This window comes from Fulvia fulva, chromosome 4, assembly GCF_020509005.1.
Source record: "Fulvia fulva chromosome 4, complete sequence".
Classification (NCBI taxonomy): Eukaryota; Fungi; Ascomycota; class Dothideomycetes; order Mycosphaerellales; family Mycosphaerellaceae; genus Fulvia; species Fulvia fulva.
Window position 1 is genome coordinate 5,568,134 of NC_063015.1, and position 15,719 is coordinate 5,583,852.

Sequence of the window (15,719 nt, forward strand, 5' to 3'; positions counted from 1 at the left end):
TCGACTAAGGAGAACTATAGGCTACTAGAAGCGAAGCATAAGATCTACGAGGACTAGGCTAGGAGGTATAGGGCTCGGTTTGCCCTAGAAAAATATAACCTAATACACTTTACGCGCCGGCCACGGTTCTATAACATATATACTTCTATCTAAATATAGGGGCATACGACTAACCCGGCAAATCAGCTTAGGATCCTCGGACTATAGGTGGACCCGGCGCTACGGTAGAGGAAGTACGTATAGGCAATATTACGGAAAGCTAAACAGAATATAGCATTATACTAGAGGCTTACTACGTCTATATAGGGGGCGGACTTTCGGTAGTCACGACTTCTATACACGGCTATTATACGGCTAGTCCTCACCTATAGTAGCTAAGTGTAGTCCTTAGGCGAGAGGGCCGGCCTATTAAAGGGACTCGTCGCGCCGTTAGCGAAGATCTAAAACTAATGCCTAAGGAAGGTCACCGGGGTATATAAGTCGACACTAATAAGGATGCTTAAGCACGAGACCGCTATTCCGCCGATCGACCTATAAATCTAGGGACTACGGCCCTCCTACTTAGGCAAGTCGGCACAGTACCTAGTATAGAAGGTCATCGCTAGTACAGTCGTAAGGGCCCGCGAATCAGTACTAGCGTATAAGGGCATTTGACCCGGAAACGAGCCGAACTACCGGGTAAGGGACGAATAGCTAGTAATATAATAGGAGGGTAAGAAAACGTTTATAGAGTAACTATGGAAAGAGAGGTGGAACAACTAGGTTGTAGGGCATAGTAGACGCCCTTAGCCAGCGGGATAACCTAAGGAATAGTTAGCTACGAAATCCGCGGTCAAGCACCCCCCGAAGCTTATCTACTACTACCTTACGAGGGCATAGAGTAGCATAGCAACCCAACTGCGAAGCGAACACATCGGCCTCTAGGGGTACCTATTATAGAGGAAGGTTCCAGAATACACGAATACTAGCTGCCCCTACGGCTATTACTCCTAGAATGTACGGCACGCACTCCTCGTCTATCCGAGGTGGTCGCTAGGAAGGGTGGAGTGGATGACAAAGGCGAGGAACCGGACGATTAGGGCACTTCTTAACAACGTTGAGGGCCTACGGCGCATTACGAACTAGATACTAGAGAAGGGCTGGCTGGAAAAGTATCGCCTAGTAGGAGCAGTGCAGGAAGAGAGGACACGACGCAGCGCGACGAGACCGGCTGGGAGCGGGGGCTAACGGGGTAGTAACATAGACTACGCACGTTCAGAGGGAAAGCTAATCTAGACAAGGAGAGGTCGGGGGGCGGGAAGGGTTTTCACCTATTCGGGTTTCCCTTTGTACATAACAATAGATATATACCTGCATAGGCCGAAAAGGGTCCTAGAACAGGGGAATGACAAATCTATCTATCTATCTATCTATTTCACCGGTTCTATCGGTAAGGCGCCGAAGACAGACAAAGAACTCGGTCCTATCCAATGCACATGATGGCGAGCTCAATGCTTATCCGTATCCGGCGTTGTGATTACAGGACAAAGACTAAGTCCCTAAGCTTCGCAACACGGCAGCGAACTGCTATTTCCCTACAGAGACGTCACCGGGAGCACTTCGCCGGCCGATCGTGTATTTTGCATCTCACTCCACGCTCGAAAGGCAACATGGCGGGTTCCAGCTCGGAAGAGGCGTTCCTCGACTTCTGCGAGCGCATTTCGATCGAAGACGGCTTCTTTACCAAGCGTGAGTAGTCTTCAGGTATGAACTCTTTCAGAGTGGCGCATGTTCTAACGTTGGCAGTCAAGCGCCGTAGCACAGCAAAGAAAGAATGGAGGGCCATGGATTCAAGCACGAGAAGTGCAGTAACGGCACTCTCAAAAGCAATCTCCGCAAGCGACCAGACGGCACGAGAAGCCAAAAGCACGATCGAGTCCTGCTATGAAACGATCGAGCGACTCCCCAAGCGGTCTCGAATCAGACGGTTGCGTTGGCTCGACACGGTCGAGAGCTGCGCTCTGCACAGCATCGCACGAGGCGAAAATGCCACACAAGCAGCGGACAGCGTCATCGATATGCTCAGGCTCTGGAAGACAGACTCAATGTTCCTACACTTGCTTTACGTATGGAGAGAAAAGGTGGATACGTTTCTTGATGAGCAGAAACGATCGCTCAAGTTGCTTCAGAAAGAACTCCACGGCTTGAAGCGGCGGACACCCGGGAGGAAGATCATACGCTACGCTACGAGAGACGACATGGAAGCGTTGTCGCAAAAACGAGTCGATCGACCACCCATAATGGAAAGACCTCCACCAAAGCAGCGATCTACTACAGCTACAAGCTGGCACTGCCGAGACCTAGGCACTGCATTCGGCGCGATCAACAAGGGTGTGCACATTTCTGTGGGAGTTGATGGCAATGGTGTGATCGTGGACAGAACAGTGCGCAAGACTGTCTTAATGGAGAATAGCTGGGACTGGTGTGGCAACTTGCCAAGGGAGTTCGTGACACAGGTTGTTTTGAGCGGCCTTGCCAATGCGAAGTTCGTGCTTGGGGTAGAGGAGTGGGCAGAAGCTCGCGACAACAACTTCTACCACTTGTATCTCGAGTGAGTACTGGATCTACACGATGTGCAAGCCTGGACGCTAACGACCAGCAGGTTCGCGCCGCATGGCGATCTTTTCCAGCTTGCTGCCAATCACCGTCAGGCCGATCGATGGGTACCTGAAGAGTTCCTTTGGCTCCTGTTTCAAGCATTGATAGAGAGTGCTTTGCTTATGAAGCACGGTATCGGCTACAGGAAGCAAGGAAACCAACCAGCCTGGCAGGAGATGATCCATCGAGACCTAAAACCAGAGAACATCTTTCTGGCACTACCGACGAAGGGACACTTCCAGATGTATCCAAGGCCGAAGTATGCCGGATTCTCTTCAATCTTGACACGGTCCAAAGCTGATGATCTGTAGAATAGCCGATTTCGGCGGTGCCATCTTTACCACCAAGAAAGACCCGCTCAACCCCGACTTCTATGCGACGTTCGGGACCCCAGGGCTCTGTGCACCCGAGCAGTACTGGTATATCGACCCAGTCACTGAGAAGCCGGTGGATCGCTTCCAAGTTCTCTCGCCATGCAACGGTACGTTATTAAGTCTGCAATATAGAAATCGAGTCACTGACTCTTAGCCAGTCTGGGGCATAGGGGCAGTCATGTACAACCTGATGACTTTGGGCGGCTTGAATGCAACAACTCAACCACCCTACGCGATCTCTCGATATCCCGACAGTCCAATGGCTGGAACCGGAAGGCACATCAACCAGCCAGCCAGACACTTCGAAGCCATGGACATCGACGGCCAACCTGATATCGGCTACGAAACGCCAGACGAAGACCGCCCCAGGGACGACGAGTCCTTCTATGGGGAGGCTTTCAGGTACACGCTCAGATCTTCGGTGAAACAGCGGTACAGTGCTGAGCTCTGCGACATGGTGAATCGATGCATGAATTTCCATCCCGACTCTCGACCGCTGATTTCAGACCTCAAGAATTGGGTGGATGATCAGTTCTGGAAGAGGTCAAGGCTTAAGGATCTGAATAATGGTCGGAAGACTGTTGGGAAAGCGCCCGGGCCTGCTTTGTATGAGCCGGAAAAGGAGGAGTATAAGCTTGGTATGCATTGGCAGACGTTGCGGGTCATCAACTAGCAGGGAACGGTATATATGTCGTCGCATCTAACTAAGCATTGAGGTGCTTCACCTTACAGTTTTCATCTTGTATCGTGATTCCTACCGAAGCACTCGCGTCTAACGGACTCTGATGATGCCACGATTTAGGAGAGTGGTTAACGTTCGAACATTTGAGCGGCCATCGATGCTACTGTTGCTCAGCATATCGATCGGAGACGGCCATAGCGACGAAAAACAACAAACTTGCACAATAGGAGCTCATAGCCGAAAAGGGCGATACCAACGCTGTCTGCCAAGTGCCTTTTCTCTTTGTGGACTACAAAGAGCTGTGAGTGGCAGCAATCATTCTTTTTTCGGTATAATGCTCAACGTTTAAGCTTTTGGCACTAGCACTCCGCACTCCTGTTCAACTGTACTCCATCTAGCATACCTCATCATTGTCATGTATATACTCAGAATATGCGGGACTGGAAGTAGGAACAGAAGCAGAACAAGAAGCCGAGCTCGACAAAGAAGCCGAACGGATAACGACAGTCGTGTGGGAGGCAGCTCGTCAGCACACACCCTACATTCGACCTTCTCAAAGACAGAAGCCATTCTGGACCCCGGCGTGCGCGGAAAGGGTAAAGGAGGCGAGGAGGGCTAGACGAGAGTGGACGAAGGAGCACACACAAGCAACATGGGACGCATACCAAAGGGCTAGCCAAGCTAAGAAAGCCCAGATACGTCGGGACAAACAGCTGGACTGGAGAACGACGGTAGGGCTCGTAATGGAGAATCCTGACCAGATGTGGCGACTAGCGAGGTGGGCGAGAGCTGGAGGGACAGAGAAGACGCCTCACTTCCCGCCTATAGTCGACACAACGGGAGCGCCAAGGTTAACGCCGGAGGCAAAAGCGAAAGCGTTTGCGGACTACTTCTTCTCAACACAAGTCGACGCGGACCTAACGGACATAGCAGGCACGTCGTACCCGGAACCACTAGACATGCACTGGACAGTCTAGCCAGGCGAGGTTAAGGCCGTAATAGGCCAGCTTAGGGGAAGAAAGGCCCCAGGGCCCGACAAAATCCCAAACCTCCTACTAAAGGAATGTAAAGAGGAAATCGCCCCGAGCCTAGCTAAGCTCTTTACTGCTTGTCTACGGAAAGGCTACCATCCGAAGCCGTACAGAGACTCCCTAACAGTAGTTATCCGGAAGCCATAGAAGGAAGACTATAACAGGCTCAAGTTATATAGACCGATTTCGCTCCTAAACACAGTAGGGAAGATCCTAGAGAAGATAGTAGCCCAGAGACTTACAAAACTGGTCGAGGAGAAGAACATCCTCCCGGAGACACAGATAGGAGGGAGAAGCAACCGCTCAACCCTTACGGTAATAGAACTGATAGCCGAATAGATCCAAACCCTCTAGCACTATAGACGGAACAGAACAGCATCGCTGCTATCCCTAGACATCTCCGGAGCATTCGACAACGTCTCCCACGAAAGAGTACTCCATATACTCCGATAGAAGGGAGTCCCCGTATGGGCCACGAAATTCATACACTCCTTCCTTAAAGAGAGGACTACGAGAATAGTCCTCGGGAGGTATAAATCTGATAGGGTACACGTGGAGACCGGAATCCCCTAAGGATCTACGCTATCCCCGATCATGTTCCTAATCTTTATGGCCGACCTCATCCCCTTACTTACGTCCCCTTAGACTTCGGCGTTAGGCTTCGTAGACGACACAAACATCCTAGCCTAGTCCGCGACAACGGAGGAAAACTGTAGACTACTTACGGAGAGACACAGAGCATACGAGGACTGGGCTAGACGCCACGGCGCCCTTTTTGCCCTAGAGAAATACTAGCTGATCCACTTTAGTAAAGCGAGGACCTACCACAATATATAGATAGATAGATAGATTTGTCATTCCCCTGTTCTAGGACCCTATCCGGCCTATGCAGGTATATATCTATTGTTATGTACAAAGGGAAACCCGAATAGGTGAAAACCCTTCCCGCCGCCGACTACTCCTTGTCTAGTTTAGCTTTCCCTCTGAACGTACGTAGTCCATGTCACTACCCCGTTAGCCCCCGCTCCCAGCCGGTCTCGTCGCGCTGCGTCGTGTCCTCTCTTCCTGCACTGCTCCTACTAGGCGGTACTGTTCTAGCCAGCCCATCTCTAGTATCCAGTTCGTAATGCGCCGTAGGTCCTCAGCGTTGTTAAGAAGTGCCCCAATCGTCCGGTTCCTCGCCTTTGCCATCCACTCCCCCCTTCCTAGCGACCACCTCGGACAGACGAGGAGTACCACAATATATAGGCAACTATAACAATCTAGGGATGCGAGACGAAGCCCTCCCCGAACTCCGAGTACTAGGAATCTGGCTAGACCCGAAGCTAAGCTAGAACCTATAGATCAAGAAGGCCCAGAACAGAGCACAAGTAAACGAGGCATCAATAACACGTCTTACTAAGTCAACGTAGGGGGCGACCTGCGACAAAGCAAGAATAATGTACAAAGCAATCGTTCGACCAGCGATGCTTTACGGGGCATAAATCTAGGGCACGGGGGGAGTCGACAAGCCAGTACCGCGACGGATCGAACAGCCTCTTAATCGAACCCAAGCAGGCAACTTAAGAAGAATTCTCGGAGCGTATAAGACTACACCGACGAGAGTAGCCGAGATAGAGACCGGAACACCACCTATCCGTTACTATATCTAAGGGATGAGGATCTAATACGCGGCGAAGACGATAGGGTACCTAGTATAGTAAACTATCTACGATAAGACAGCACGAATCGTATAGAGATACAGCCGGCCATATATAGGACCGTACGTAAGGAGTAGTCAGAAGCGGGACGACTTACGGGTTTTTAGGAAAATACAAGGAACGCCGGAGTGGCTAGCGAGGGAGGAGGAGGGACGAAGAACCCGGGAAAGGAAGGGGAACAAGGGAAAGTCCTAGAGCCTCGTAGAGCAGGTAGCCGGCTGCCTGTAGGAACAGGAATGGAACAGCAACCCGCTAGCGAGAACAGGCCCCCTAGCCCTACGAACCTTCCAGAGACACAACTACCTCCTATACCGCGACCTTACAAGGGCAGAAGCAAGCGTAACAATCCAAATCCGGTCCGAACATATCGGGCTTCGGGCTTACTTATACAGGAGGAACGTTCCAGACATAGACAACCTAGCGTGCGAGTGTAGCTACCCGTCGCAGAACCCGGAACACATGGTCGTACGGTGCCTACAGTAGGTAGAAGGGCGGAGCATATAGAGAGCGAGAGCAGCTAGACGCGACTACCAGTCGATCGTTACGAACAAGTGCGACGTACAGAGGATAGCACGTTGGGTCCTAAGACAAGGATACCTCACCTAGTTTAAACTAGCCAACGAGACGGAGGAGTGGATAGAGAAGAGGAGGGAGACCAAGGGGATGCAGACAAGGTAGTCATCAGGGCAGGCCCATGACACTAGTGTACCCTCTATAAGGAAAGCGGGAAGGCAAACAACGGACAACAGTAGCATAGGAGAGGAGAGGGGTTTTCACCGCGAGCGGTTTCCCCTTCGAAAGACAGAAGTACGTAGAACAGCTGCATGGGCCAGGAGGCACCACAACAGCTTAATGAATAATATATATATATATACTCAGAACTGCTCCTCGGCCTGCGCTAAGCACACTGATATTGTGCCCCATCCCAGTCGACTCATGTAATGTACGCCAGCCGGACGCCCCAGTAAGTGAATGACCGGAGTCTCAGGTCACCAACTACTAGTTAACTCCAGTCAAGTGATGCAGCACGAGAAATGAACGAGGGATGGGTCCGTACCCACCTGGGACCAACTTGTTGGTCAAAAACCCCAAGGCGCTCCCTGATCTTTCTGCTCTCTATCTATTCACATCGTCAGCAGGAAGAACGTCGCAATTATCACACGCCAGCACAACTCGATCCCCCGTACCCCAAAAAGTCTACCAACCCTGCTCTCAGCCAGTCCTTGTTGTCGCTATGGACTTCTCGCACCAGTCTCCGCTGCCTCGAGCGTAGTTTCCGGACGACTTGATCAGTATCGTCACACACGGGGGCGCGACTGGATGGTATGACTTCGCAGTCCAGCATAGCGAGACCAGCGAGGTGGCAGTGCGAGACTCAGACGGCAGCGTGGTCGACTGTCCGATCTGCTGGGACAAGCTCGACCCTACTACGACTACTTACCCTCTGGGCGGAGACTGGGATCCCGAATAAGACCATCTGGTGATCGAGAACAAGCTCTACCCACACGCGTTCCACGTTGACTGCTTCCTCAATCACATCCAGGCCGATACGAGATGTCCGAAGTGTCAACTCCAGTTCATTAACACCGAGGACGACATCCGTAAAGCCGAGGACATTGCCATCATGCTTAATGCCATAGCAAACGGCGCGTACGACTCTGCTACGGGTGTGACTGAGCTACCTGTCACGATCAACGCCGGAGCGCTCGGAACGTGTGTCTTGGTTGTAGCGCACTAGCTCCGTATCGAAGGATTGACAGGCACACCACCAGATAACGAGATTGCCTACGCTCCAATCGGTGTCGCCGACCACTTTGTTCGTCGCTTGATTGTCGAGTGTCTCCTACAAGCTATCAAGAAGCTGGACGGGAAGAAGAACAGACTGCTCTGCCTGATGGAGGTCCTTCTTAGCAGGGCAGCTACAAACTTACACGAGAAGCACCCGAATGTTGTGTACACGCATGCGATGTAGCGTCTTGCAAGCGACGTTGCTCAACTAAGCATCGTCTGCTACACCCATCGACATGAGCTGTGGTCGCGAGATTGAAGGTCAGTCTGGTGCTATACCTTACCTCACAGTGATACTGACCTTCCATCCGGACACGAACGTGGCCCATGCTGCCGGATGATCGGCCAACTCGAAATTTGGATGAAGTCATGAGAATGTGGACAGATTGCTGGATTGACGAGATGCTGGGGTCGAAACGTGCAGTAAGTGGGGTCCGCGAGAGACCACGCTGTGACTCACTGCACTTCTAGCGCACATGCAACCCTCTTGGCGGGTTTAATCCCACGACGTCCCGCTTACAATTCTTCATACTTGATGTTCCTATACAACATCGACTTGCATCCTTTCATCACACAACACCGTCGCATTACACCGTCGCACAATTCCGTCGCACAACACCATCTCACAGCACAACCGCACCTACCTCCTTCACTCTCATCATGTCGACAGTACAGTAAGTCTAACGACAACAACTCTTCCGACACGCACCACCACTCGCTCGTATGACCTACTACGGCAATACCAAGGCGCGCATTCTTGATTTCTACATCACCAGAGACGGCAAGCTTGCACGTTTCTCGGACTCAATCCCACTCGAAGATGTTCGTGCCGGCTACGCTTACAGAGCCTGGCTGGCGGAGAAGCAGCGCCGAGTCCAGCTATACAAGGCAATGCTGCAGCAGGACGACTACACTTTCGCCAACCGAGCCACCTGCCTTCCTGCTCATGTCGCACTCTCTCCGTACCGCAAGTTCCCGAAGCTCTCCGACGAGCGCAAATATGCTAGCAACTACCCACCCACCAAAGTCACCTACAGCAAAGCCGGCTTTACCGACCTCCCCGGCGAGCTCCGCAACAAAATCTACATCCTCGCCGGCACCGCCGGCCACATCTTCAAACTCCACACTTTCCTGGCCTCAGACTTCTGCAATGGACGCCCCGAAGCCGCAGATCTCGCTCGAGAGCCCTTGGAGCAGTATCGCGAGAGGGTCCAGCAGATCTGCCCGTTGATGCGAGTGAGCAAGCGACTCAACGCTGAAGTAGCGTCTATGTTCTTCGGCGAGAATGAGTTCCGGTTCAGTAGGGGGCTTGGCTGGTTCTTCCTGGAGAGCTTTCTGCATGGGATCGGAAAGGTCAATGTGGGGAGAGTGAGAAAGATCGCTGTGTGTGATCACTGGGCCGCGAAGGATCCTAGGCTTGTTAACTCGGGAAGGTGGTACCGGGACATCGTGTTCGTCAGCAGACAGCGTGGGATGGTGGGGCTTAAGCACAATGGGGTAGGGGATGGAGGACGCGACGAGGCGGTTCAGCAGTGCGTGCGGATGCTGGAGGAAGGTGGAGTCCTCGCAGAGCTGAAGCTGATCCTTCCCGCCCGCTTCGATGTCCACAATCCTTTTGGGTTGAAGTTCGATGGGCCTAAGTTCCAGCACGGTGCTCCTAACATCAAACTCACCCATCTCGCGCCGCAGAACCATTACTGGGGGCCCAGCCCACTCAAGCCAGAAACCACTGAAACAATACACACGCTAAATTATCCAGCACGCACCCCGAATTCTGGAAGCCAAATACCTCACCAGGCACCACGATTCTCGCGCATTCGCCAAGGCTCAAGCTTGGGAATACGAGGAGAAGTGGATGGTGTACAGCAAGAGTCATTTCGAGGGAGATCCTGGCCACACGATGTACTGTCACGCACTTCCTCCACGACCGCCGTATAAAGATCGACCACCGGCAGTGCGGCAACATGTCGAAACGAGAGATGTGGCGGAGCGGGTGGTGATCACTTCGCACATTAATAGCAAGTTGGAGCGGAAGTGGACGAGTGGTCGTAGGGCAGAGGCTAGGCAGGAGTTACAGCAGAAGAGGGTAGCGGCATCGAAGGCGCGTCGAAGGTTATGAAGGGGTTAGATCTCCTATGTAAGCATTCGTGTTGGCGGTGCTATCGCTTTTGAGTGCTATGACTGGTCGTTTGCGCGTTGGTCGATCTGAAGGATAGAGCTATGGCTTCACTCGCTAGCCGTTTTACAGCCTCCGTTACGTAGAGAAGGACAGGCTAGCCATGATTGAGAGCTCATTTATCATAAAGCCGAGTACTCATAGTAATACAAACACTACATACGTATTAAGCTCACCTGGGGTACATCGTCTGCAGATCGTAGCTCTATCATCTCGATACAAGTACATAGTAACAGACCAGTTAAGATGTTCTCATGCCAGCCAAGCGGCCCCTTCCACGGACGAGATTCCCTCGAAACGATGCCTCTAGACGACGCTAACATTAACACGCAATCTATAGAGTTATTCTCCATCGACATGAGCCGGTGCTACACCACAAGTGCTGGAAAATTCATCGTATGACATTACCTCAAAACGGATCGGGGCAGAAGCGAATCATGCTCCGCCAAATATTATTAGCTCGACGAGGAACAAGCGCTAATGGAAGTACATCCGAATGATGCACTGGATAATGCACTAGATAATGCACTAGATAATGCACTAGATCATGGCACTAGACGATAACCTAAACACCCACCCACACCCAAAAGGTCACTAGGGCCTACTGCACAACGCCCCCCCCCCAGGACTCGAGCGATAAGAACCACCCAAGTCACGCCGTGCAACAGACAAAGCAACAGCCTCTTCCGCCTCCACTAGCATCACGGGGGACAGCCCAACATTCATTTCATAGGTAGTACTTCTCCCTAGCCGCGTAGTCTCCGAGCCCGTAGCAGCAGCAGGTAGAGCTCGACGTCTGCGTGCCACTGTCACCACGCATAGTCCGAGCGAATGTATTCGTCAGCGTAGGTCAGTGTTGCACGAACTGGTTGCAAGCATACGCCGCCAGATCCCCGATGTGACTGCGAAGGGTGGGTAAGAGCCCTGGGAGCTTTGAATGCGGTCTGGAATCATATCATTCGGGTTACATGTTTGGATTATCAGTCGGTCTCGAAGCACGAACGCCAGCCTCTCTATATAAACACCCCATCCGGCCTGCAGCAGGCGACCCAAGTGTCATGCCGATGAAGTGATTCTGGGTATCTCACCGTCCAATCCAAGCCGGAGACACCATGCATGCACAACCATTATGCCGTAATCGATCACGTCTGTCGTCAGATCATGCGTCCGTACGCAAGCAAGCTCAGAGCAGAAGCGCACCAGCAACAACACCAATAACACCAGCAGCAGACCCAGCAAATGCCATGTTAGTCGGCATAGCCCCAGAGTCGCTGTTGACAGTGATGCTCTGCAGATCCTGAGTAGCTTGGGCGACACGAACGCCAAAGCTGGTGGCGACGGAAGTGATAGCGGAGCCGCCGTCAGTTGGCGTGACGGTGGTAGTGTAGACGGACGATCCAGTGGTTGTGGCAGCACAGCCAGACCAGGTCGTCCATGGAGCGTCAGTCGACCATGGGCCGTCGGTCCAGCCTGGCAGGTGTCAGCATTATTCCGGCAAGCATGGGGGAGTATTACTGACCAGACCAAGTACTAGCAGGACATCCATCAGTCCCCCACCACGAAGTCCACGGCCCAGAAGTCCAAGCGCCATCGCTCGCCCAAGGCCCATTACCCCAACCCCGTCCACCAGGACCACCACGACCAAAGGGGCCATATCCACCATTACCACCTGGACCTCCCCAGCCCTCTGGACCGGGTCCGGTACCATTGCCGTTCCATGCGCTTACAGCCGGAGCCCAAGCTGGGTTGGTTGTCCAAGCCGTTGGCCAAACGGAGCCGCCCGGGAAGCCGTTAGCCTGGCACCAAGCGGCGTATGAAGAGAGGCCGGTGGGGAGTGGGTGTGCAGATGTGAAGGAGGACCATTGCGAGGGTGCAGTGGGCCAGGCTGGGATGGTGTTGGATGCAATCCATGCTGACCATTCGCTGGCAGCGGACGACCAAGCAGCGGTGTTTGAAGCGTAGGGGCCAAAGGGACCTCTCCCTGGACCGCCGCCAGGAGCGCAGCCGTGTTGTGATGCCCATGACTGCCACTCCGCCGATGCTGTGGGGAGGCCATTCGCGACTGCCCAGCTTGACCACTCCGATGATGCTGTTGGCCAACCAGTCACGCCATTGGACCTCGCCCACGCACCCCACTGTCCTGGTGGTCCTCCGCGCCCTCCATGTCCTACTCCACCCGTAGGCTGGATCAACTTACCACTTGTCGCAGAGTACGACGCGAAAGGCGCTGCCGTGATGGTGGCACCAGCATTCGCGCAAAGCTGTACAATGGCCTGCTTGACATGGCTCTTCTCCGCATCGCTGCACGACGAGGCATCGACGCAGGTGTTCAGGGTGTTGAGGTTGTCGTTGCTATCGCAGAGGTTGTTGTAGTCGCTGTAGTCGGCATTGTTGTCGCGGCAGGCATCGACGCAGGATGGGAAGCCGCCGAATGGACCACTTTGACCAGCCCAGTTGCCACGGTCAGCACCGCTGGGGCCAGCCCATTGAGGACGTGCGGCGGCGAGGGCGATGAGGGCGGAGGCTGCGAGTGTGTGCTTCATGGTTGCTGGGGTGTGAGTAGATGGCGCAGTGGAGGGATGCGGGAGGGTAATATATATGGGAAACAGAAGAGAGGTTGGCTGGGGTGCGGGCGAAGGAAACGGCTGGAGCACAGGTCGGGCACGATGCTGATATAGCTAGCCATGCTCACCGTTGCACAGCGGCAGCTGCCACGCATCGTCTGCAGTGGACGCCAGCCAACATTGCTGGCCTCTTCGGAGAAGACGCGTCATGCCGGTACATGCACACCGGGGCAGCGACATGGGCGAGGCGTGAAGAAGGCGCGCAGGATGGCCGTGGCAGTCAAGGAGGCCGGGCGGCCTGCAGAGAGGCTGAACATCGATGGACAGACATGTGGTGAGAGAGGATGGAGGTGTGTCACCGTGTGTGTGAGAGAGCGGTGGCAGATTCAGGGTGCCCGCTGCGGCTCTCCACGCTCCCCAGCGCTTGTCCGAAGGCTTGCCATGCACGACATGATCCGACTGGGCATCACGCGTCATGTATGACGGACCATGTGTTGTAGAGGAAGACGCCGTTCGGCGGCAGATTGCGCCCGGGACTGTTTCTTGCCAAGACCGATCGATGCAGAGCTGAACATCTCCATCGCTCAGCTTTCCCCGGTGCGAGAGTGCGTTCCATGATGCGAGGCAACACGGAGACGACCACCCCCTTGCTTGGGAGACACTGGTGGCAGCAGTACATCGGCACCGCGACCATGTTGCGGACACGGTAAGCGTTGAATGTGCGGTGAGGCTGAGTCTCGAGACAGTGTGCGATCCGCCATGCATCGGCGTCCACGGCTTGGTGATGTTGGCTGTCTGCTGTGCTGTATCGGAGCTGATGTTGTGACGATGCTGTCAGCCGCTCAGCGGTACCCAGGCACGGTCCCGTCACTCAACCCAGCGCAGCATGCATATGCCCCGCAGCCCTCATCTCACCCACTGCCTTGCTGCCCTGACGTTGGTCTTTCCACGGCACATGCTTTCATCAGCCCTGCTACTGAAGCATACGCCGCCAATGCGCCTTCCTGCTTGGCATACCAGCTCTTCGAGTTCTGCAGTTGATGAAGCGACACACGGCTGTGTGAAGGCATGACATTTCCATGCCTGTACTGCCGGGAGTGTGATCGTCACACACTCATACCATCACCTGGTGTCGCGAGTGTCCAGCTCACGACGCTGGCAGTAGCCCATCGAAACGTGGCATACGAACGATTGACCGCGAAAAGCCCGAGTCGTGGCATCCCGCAATCAGTGCCCAGCGGCACGCGCCCTTCTCAGCATACACAAACTTTGGCGACATTGGGAGAGTGCCACGTTCTGACCAGAGTCGATCATTGACTGCTTGACACAGCGCCGCCAGCCTGTTGGAGGGGTGGGGTCGACCAGTCTACGCACTGTGCTTCTAATGCGCACCATGTCTCTTTCTCCATCTTTGGCCATGAAAGCAATAGCACCGGAGCTGTGTCCGTATTAAGGGCCAGCCAGAGCTCATGATATGTAGGCTGCAATGCGGCAAGGGCGAAATGGTGCAGATCATGCGCCGCCGGGTTTCTGGCCATGCGGCGTGCACACCATCATTCCTTTGATCTGAAAATCCCAATCAAAGCTTTGGACTGTTTGCTTTGCACGGACATACTTGGTGACGAGACCCGCCTAATCTCATCGGCCTGACGACAACTCTACACTGGTGTCCAAGAAACACTTTAGAAGCCTGTGCCCATCTTTCAAAAGTATACACAACAAGCACTGCAGCTAACATGAGCAGCAGAAGCGAAGTGCTGACGATGATCGCGCACGTGGGCTTTATGGTCCGTGCAGAAGACGGCGGTGCATCGTAGCATGTGATGATTTCTCGGCCTCGCCCGCTTTGCGTGTTCGAGCATGATTCTGCCTTGACTCCATCACACTGCTTTGACCAGCAGCACCTGACACCGTCCTCGAGCATAGTACGCCTTGCACGAAGATGGAGCCAGGATACTAAGTATCGCATTCCAGTGTTGCCAGTCCTTGGACCAATGCCCATCCACGAAACAGCACCACCAGCAGAGGAGGCCGCCGTCGCCACGATATGCGACAGCATATGAACAGCCACCCATCTCACAACATGCGCACATTCTACTACGGCAACACAAATGCGCCAATCCTCGGCTTCTGTGTACATGCTCCGGGACGACGTAGCGATCCTCACGAGAGGCGGCCTCTTATCACCCGGTACACCAGCATACTGGAGAACAACGACTACTCGCGAAGTCGTCCAGCAACCTGCGCAACCGCTCGTACCGCACTCGCCGACTATTAGAACTTTAGCAAGCTGTTCGGGGAGCGCAAGTATGCACGCATGTACCCATTCAAGAGGCACTCGTCGTCCACGACCGGATTTATGGACCTTCCTGGCGAACTGCGGAACGAGATCTATGCTCTGGCAGGAGTAACTCAAGGCAACATCTTTGAGCTGCTTCCTCTCCCCGTTCCCTGCAATTGGATTCAAGGTCGCAAAGACGCCAGCGAGACGAAGACTGCGACGGGCAAGGAGAAATGCGGAAAGGCGCGGGAGAAGGCTGCAGAGGCTGGTGAGGACGAGGAGGAGGGGGTGGAGAAGATTCGTAAGTACAAGGACGTGGCCGCGCCGTTGACTGAGTATGAGCGTGCTGCGGCCGAGTAGACTGCTGTGCGTCGCGGCACCAGGAGCTCGCAGTCACAGGAGAAACACGAAGCACAGACGACGAGGAAGATTACAGGAGGCTTTGCGATGCTGGCAGAGGAAGGCTGAAGGCACGTAGCATGTGCA

General features: G+C 53.9%; 5 protein-coding genes across 5 annotated transcripts; 4 read left to right on the top strand and 1 right to left on the bottom strand.

The window, feature by feature from the left end:
- Positions 1-1,649: 1,649 nt before the first annotated feature.
- On the top strand, positions 1,650-3,684 carry CLAFUR5_05224 (uncharacterized protein; the record flags this gene model as incomplete). Its single annotated transcript, XM_047904372.1, has 5 exons — positions 1,650-1,728; positions 1,786-2,590; positions 2,642-2,896; positions 2,949-3,118; positions 3,170-3,684. 5 exons carry the CDS (start codon positions 1,650-1,652, stop codon positions 3,682-3,684), a joined length of 1,824 nt encoding a protein of 607 aa, XP_047760706.1.
- A 4,364-nt stretch (positions 3,685-8,048) lies between these two features.
- CLAFUR5_05225 (uncharacterized protein) lies at positions 8,049-8,396 on the top strand (the record flags this gene model as incomplete). The annotated part of the gene is made up of 2 exons (XM_047904373.1): positions 8,049-8,139; positions 8,185-8,396. 2 exons carry the CDS (start codon positions 8,049-8,051, stop codon positions 8,394-8,396), a joined length of 303 nt encoding a protein of 100 aa, XP_047760705.1.
- Positions 8,397-8,935: 539 nt separating this feature from the next.
- CLAFUR5_05226 (uncharacterized protein) lies at positions 8,936-10,150 on the top strand (the record flags this gene model as incomplete). Its single annotated transcript, XM_047904374.1, has 1 exon — positions 8,936-10,150. One exon carries the CDS (start codon positions 8,936-8,938, stop codon positions 10,148-10,150), a length of 1,215 nt encoding a protein of 404 aa, XP_047760708.1.
- A 1,421-nt stretch (positions 10,151-11,571) lies between these two features.
- Positions 11,572-12,931, bottom strand: CLAFUR5_05227 (uncharacterized protein; the record flags this gene model as incomplete). Its single annotated transcript, XM_047904375.1, has 2 exons — positions 11,572-11,858; positions 11,908-12,931. The coding sequence occupies 2 exons, from the start codon at positions 12,929-12,931 to the stop codon at positions 11,572-11,574; spliced, it is 1,311 nt and encodes a 436-aa protein (XP_047760707.1).
- Positions 12,932-15,035: 2,104 nt separating this feature from the next.
- On the top strand, positions 15,036-15,593 carry CLAFUR5_05228 (uncharacterized protein; the record flags this gene model as incomplete). The annotated part of the gene is made up of 2 exons (XM_047904376.1): positions 15,036-15,142; positions 15,239-15,593. The coding sequence occupies 2 exons, from the start codon at positions 15,036-15,038 to the stop codon at positions 15,591-15,593; spliced, it is 462 nt and encodes a 153-aa protein (XP_047760710.1).
- Between the last annotated feature and the right edge of the window lie 126 nt (positions 15,594-15,719).